Below are 6,171 nucleotides of genomic sequence, written 5' to 3'. Positions count from 1 at the left end.
GCGGTGCCATGTTATTCTAAATTGTGGTACCGCACACGTGAGTCTAAATTGTTGCATCATACAGATTTTTGTATGCTTCAGCTTCTGTTGTTCACCAGCTTCTGTTGTACACTAGTCAATAGCTTGATCTGTACACCGATCGAAAATGTCAGGTGTGTGTGTGGGGGGGGGGGGGGTTCTAGTTACACTTCCCATAATCCTTTGCTACATCATTGTGACCTTAGGTCAGCGGTTGGTGGATTAGAATCGATTAACTCACCTACGTTTTGTCCTGTATTTATCTCCATGAAAAAAGGCTTTTTCATGGAGATACTGTTTTGCTTGCGTTTGGTTTTTGTGTGTATGTATGTGTCACCGGACGCTTAAAGTCACCATAACTGTAGAACCTGTACATGGATTGTAATGATTTTTGGTATGTGGGTGGGTGTTAGGAGGAGGAAGGTCAAGGTCGATGTTGGGCCCCCTGGCATGTGTGACTGGAACTGCAATGGCGTATTTGTTAAAATCTTCAATGTAGAAGAACTGAAGAGTGGATCGACAGATCGTCATGTTCTTTGGTACACAGGTAGGTTAGACCAAGTTGTACACACTTAAGTGCAAACTATGCAAATGAGACCGAATTTGCATAAGTAAGGAGGTAAATCGTTTGCATGGGTGTCGTCGGATGCTTAAAGTCAGCATAACTGTAGAACGTGTAGATGGATTGTAATGATATTTGGTATGTGGGTATGCGCTGGGAGGAGAATGGTCAAGGTCGATTTTGGGCCCCCTGATTTGTGTCCCTGGAACTGCAATGGCCTATCTGTAAAAATGTTCTAAAGGGGTATAACTGAAGAGAGTAACAACAGATTTTCATGTTATTTGGTACGCAGGTAGGTTGGACAGAGATGTACACACTGAAGTGCAAATCATGCGAAGTTAGTGTGTTTGCGTGTGTGTGCGCGTGTGTGTATGTTTGTGTCACCGTGTGTGTATGTATGTGTCACCGGACGCTTAAAATCAGCATAACTGAAGAACGTGTGGATGGATTGAAATGATATTTGGTATGTGGGTAGGTGCTGGGAGGAGAAAGGTCAAGGTCGATTTTGGGCCCCCTGGTATGTGTCACTGGAACTGCAATGGCGTGTTTGTAAATATTTTGCAAGGAGAATAACTGAAGAAAGGAGCGACAGATTTTCATGTTATTTGATATGCAGGTAGGTTGGACAGAGATGTACAAACTGAAGTGCTAATTATGCAAATTCATACTGAATTTGCATAAGTAATGAGGAAAATCTACTCTATTGTGGGCTTTGAGGTCGCACCATCTGTTGGTCTCGTATCTAGGTCAGTAGCTATTTATCACTTCTCCCCTTGCCCGGCAAGTGTGGCTCATACCATTGAGCGATATAGAATGGGGGGAACTGGTTTAATAAAAAAACAAAGTTTCATGGAGATTTTGGGTCCTAAGACTCTTGTTTTATTTGTATCTTGTGCAGTAAAATCAAGTACAAAATATCGTAACTTCGGCAGTGTAGTAAAAGCAGTAGGTTTAAGTAGGTGGGCGAGTAAAACACGGCAATATACGATATTTCCCATCAATTTCAGCTGAAGAAGCAATTCTTATATACCACAGATACTTATTTTTTTTCAACTACGTGCCGCGATGATTTTTCTGGGTTTCGATTATTTGGATCTGATGCCGTCTTGAGAATGAAGTCGATCAGCACCTGATATACAATAAGGCACCTTGTAGCCCTGCTGAACAAGTGACTGATCTCGTTAACGTTAACATGTTTTCTCTACTGCATTGTATGAAACAACACAATCTTGTCAGCAATGTTTACTATATAATACTGGTTGTCTTTGCATCGATTTCTCTGTTCTATGTTTAAAGTGTACTAGAGCTAATAAATCGCACAATTGAATAATGATATCGTTTCTAATGTAAATACATGTACAATGTAAATACATATCCAATTCAGACTTTCAAGTCTGCCATGTAGTATTATGATTAAAGTTTTAAAGTTTAATGAACCCCCGTATATCATAATCTTTACAATGCTCGCTGGGTATGTGACAAAGACCATGCCCAGTACGCGTTGGTCCAAAGGCAACCGTACGATGCATTAGCTGCTGAACGCTGTCCGCTTCTGTCTGACCTGACCTAGTCATAGTAGGCCAGGACAGCGTGAGCCAGAGCGATGAACGCCAGAGCGCTGCCGGCAATGGTAGCAACACGCGCCCCGGAGCCTGTCAGAAGGTACGAAAGTAAAAAGTAAACCCTACTTTTGCCGAAAAAAGCTTGTTATCTTCAATGCATTTATCTAGTGCTGGATACATTTTCACTATAGAGCATATACGTAAAAGACTTTTAAGCAATAAAGACTGCGATTAGTTTGAAAAATAGGATCTTTAGAATGAACCAGTAAGAAGGGAAGGAACAGCCCCACTTTCTTACCGTCATCAGCTTTCCGGGTTGGAGGCGTTGTGGGGTCGGGCTGCACTTCTGCGGTCAGACCGACAGGGGGCGCTGTCGGATTGGGCTGTACTGCTGTGGCCAGACCGACAGGAGGCGCTGTGGTGTCAGGTGGTCCTGCGGTTGTCACGCCACCAGGAGGCGTTGTGGGGTCGGGCTGCACTGCTGTGGTCAGGCCGACAGGGGGCGTTGTGCTGTCGGGCTGCACTGCTGTGGTCAGACCGACAGGAGGCGCTGTGGTGTCGGGTGGTCCTGCGGTTGTCACGCCACCAGAAGGCGTTGTGGGGTAGGGCTGCACTGCTGTGGTCAGACCGGAAGGAGGCGCTGTCGGGTCATGCTGTCTTACGGTGGTCTGACCGATATCTTGCCAACCAAGCCAGCATCGTTCTTCGTCGAATCCATCGGCACAGTCGTTCTCCCCGTCACACACGTCCGTGGCTCTATCGATGCACGTGTCGTCCAAACACTTCAGTTGGCTCTCAGTACAAGGCGGACCGGCTGTAAAACATTACATGTAAAACCGTCATCCACAATAATCCAACAGTTTACATAAATCCGCCACTTTAAAGAACAGTGGTTTAGAACTATCTATCTAGCGCCTTTTAATCGCATATATCTTTTTAAAAATCAACGCATTCGGGGTACACGAGCGAAGAGGCTGTTTCAGAATAAATGTTTGCCCCGATGATTTTAGAATTCGTGCAGAGAACCTCTAAATAAGTACGATCTACAAAAATCCAGCGGTATGAAAAAGGCTAAAGAAGTTAGTAAAGATTAAACTTTTTTTCCGTTTTGTTTTAAGTAACATAATGTTTCAAGATCAAGTTTGTGAAGATATCTAGGAAATTGATATATAATTGTTTGTTATAGAACTGAAATGTGTTATGTGCTATGTGTGGCTGACGACACCTTCAGTAGCTGGCTATGGCTCATGTGTATTGTGTCGTGGTTTGGAAAAAGAAAACAGAATGAAATTAAATCAATACGTACAAAGATACGTGCAGTAGGCTTCATCGCTTGTATCAGAGCAGTCCACCACGGAGTCACACACAGATCCCACGGGCAGGCATTCGCTTCCATCCGCGCACATGGCGTCCCCCTGGGAACATCCTGCAAGATGAATTCCTTTTTCTTTTAATGTCCCACGTATATTGAAGAAAGACAGACACTTATGAATGTTATCACGAGCAATGCAAGCATAACCTTACCATCTAAGACAAGCCCAGAAACGTTTAATTTACTTATGTCATGTCCTGACGCAATTTTCTTGTACATAGGCCAATACATATCTACCTCTATTCCAAAAAGAAATCGATTGATCTCTGATGCAAACAATTGATGTTTCCTGTGTATCATGTAATATACTTCCATATATGTATTCTGTATTATTCTTATCGGATACCGTTGTGTTTAGACTTAAGTTTTGTAGAATCAGTTAATATTGTTAATAAGCAAAGACATATATATCTTGACATTTTGTACTACGTACGAACTTGCCATACATTGTACCCGTTACATTTATTGTGCAATAAACTTTGATGATGATGATGATTTTACGATTGGTGCAGAAAAAACAGGAAATGTGTCAGTACAAAAATTTTACAACATAGCCATAGATGATTTGATTATGTTAAGACATTAAAAGAACTGAGATACTTCAAGCATAATTTGCATTTCATTGTGTGTACATCTTTATATAAACTCCTCACATACCAAAAGTCATAATTATCTATCGTTGATGAAGGTAGTAAGATACAGTACGCCAAAAATAGTTACTCATGCAACTTGATAATTTTTTAAAATAAACAGACGTTTCAGTCGAAAAACAGCGGATGCTATCTGGACACCCACAAGAAGGCCCATAATTAACCTTCCCAAGGCATACCCAACAACAAAATATCTATGCAATCCGTCTATGGCTTCTTTAATTATACGGGGCAGTGTTTGAGAAAACACAAGCGCACACAAACACACACACACACACACACACACACACACACACACACACACACACACACACACACACACACACACACATACACACAAACACACACACACACACATACACACACACACACACACATACACACACACACAGACACACACACAGAGAGACACACACACACGCACACACACACAGAGGCAAACGCACACACAAACACACAGAGACACACACACACAAACACACACAGACACACACACACACACGCAAACGCACAGAAGCAAGCTTAGTAAAACGCACCCAAAACAATGCCTCCACCTATGGAGGTGATAACAATTGCCAGACTGATGGTCACCAGCCGAAGGCCACGTCCATTGTCCATGTTGGCTTAAGTCACCGACTAATTAAAAGTAGAACATGGATGAGGTTAGTTGTCCCGCTTGATTTAGATATTGAGTCGACATTTTCTACAATTTTTTCACTGCTTTGTGTTGCACAGCGTACGTGTGTGTCTATGTGTATGAGTGTGTGTGTGTGTGTGTGTGTCTGTGTGTCTGTGTGTTTGAATTAGATATTGAGTCGACATTTTCTACAACAATTTTGTTTGTTTTTCGCAAGCCATGGGGCGAACCATGTGATGGCCAGGTGATGAATACCGAGTTTTATTGTGTTATCAATTACCATGTTTGTGACTGAAAACACGAACTATCTCGCACGAAATACATGTGAATCATGACAAGCTAGATAATTGAATCCTAAAATCCGACGAAACACCGATCTGCCGAATGTTCTATCGAATGTTGTACATTTTCGGGATTCCAATACAATTGTAGTTTTCTTTTCAGTTAGTATTTTTCATATCTTAGCTTATCATACCTAACATTATCTAATTTTTAGCTTATCATATCTTAACACTGCTAACCCCCCGTAGTTAGTATTTTTCATATCTTGGTTGACATACGGCATAATTCTGGCTGGAAACGTGCAACCTGATGCCAATACTGAGGCTGTGTACAAATAAAGAACACAATGGAAGTTTCATGCATCAGTTTTGCTATCAATGGAGACTTTAAAATGAAGGAAAAGAAAACGTCGGAAATTTTCCCTTCAACTGTTCACCACGATTTTCAACAATTTGGCATTTCAACAGTTCCCTTTCTTTTTAAAGTGATCTTAATTGAAGCAGAATTCTAAAAAAATTGTATAAAAGAAGCTGGAAACGAACTTACTCAGTTCCAGTTGTGCCAAAAGTCGGTAACGCTAGCTCTAACTCGGGCTGTTGTTCTCTCGAAAATGAACGGGAGTGGTCAGGTCTTAACATACAAACTCGTTTGTCCGATAGTTTAGTTCGACCAATCACTGTGCCTGATAGAAATCAACTCGGTCAATTTGACACAATCCACCCTCCAGATATCCAATCAGCGTCTTTGTTACTTAAAACTACACCGGCACGTAGCTTCTAGGTATCTACGTGGCTGCAAATGCATAATTTAGTCAGATATTTTAAGGAGCGAGGCATTAGAACGCCAATGGATTTCTGATTAAATTGTTTGATGGTCACGAGTTGTGTGCAGCCTCCATAGCAGGCCCTACGTGGCCAACTTGTTTTTTTCTTCTGACGGCTTAGCCTCGTGAATTAGCCTCTACCAGGCTCTACAGGTTGCTGAAAAAATCGTAGAAATTCGCCAAATAGACGGATAACATGCCAGAGAAGTTAGTCCGCTTAGCATACTGCTCACTCTATTTGGCCAATTTCTACAATTTTTCGAGC

The 6,171-nt window shown here is 41.8% G+C and overlaps 1 protein-coding gene across 1 annotated transcript; it reads right to left on the bottom strand.

Annotated features, from left to right (window-relative positions):
• Nucleotides 1–1,462: 1,462 nt before the first annotated feature.
• Nucleotides 1,463–5,755, bottom strand: LOC136434533 (mucin-7-like). Its single transcript, XM_066427401.1, has 5 exons — nt 5,630–5,755; nt 4,701–4,800; nt 3,449–3,568; nt 2,441–2,956; nt 1,463–2,232 (listed from the first exon to the last, which is right to left on the bottom strand). Exons 2-5 carry the CDS (start codon nt 4,780–4,782, stop codon nt 2,147–2,149), a joined length of 804 nt encoding a protein of 267 aa, XP_066283498.1. The 5' UTR covers nt 4,783–4,800; nt 5,630–5,755; the 3' UTR covers nt 1,463–2,146.
• Nucleotides 5,756–6,171: the final 416 nt, after the last annotated feature.

The sequence above is a fragment of the Branchiostoma lanceolatum genome, chromosome 5 (genome assembly GCF_035083965.1).
Source record: "Branchiostoma lanceolatum isolate klBraLanc5 chromosome 5, klBraLanc5.hap2, whole genome shotgun sequence".
In the NCBI taxonomy this organism is placed as follows: Eukaryota; Metazoa; Chordata; class Leptocardii; order Amphioxiformes; family Branchiostomatidae; genus Branchiostoma; species Branchiostoma lanceolatum.
The sequence above is the reverse complement of the archived record's forward strand: the minus strand, read 5'-3'. Positions and strand labels throughout refer to the sequence as shown.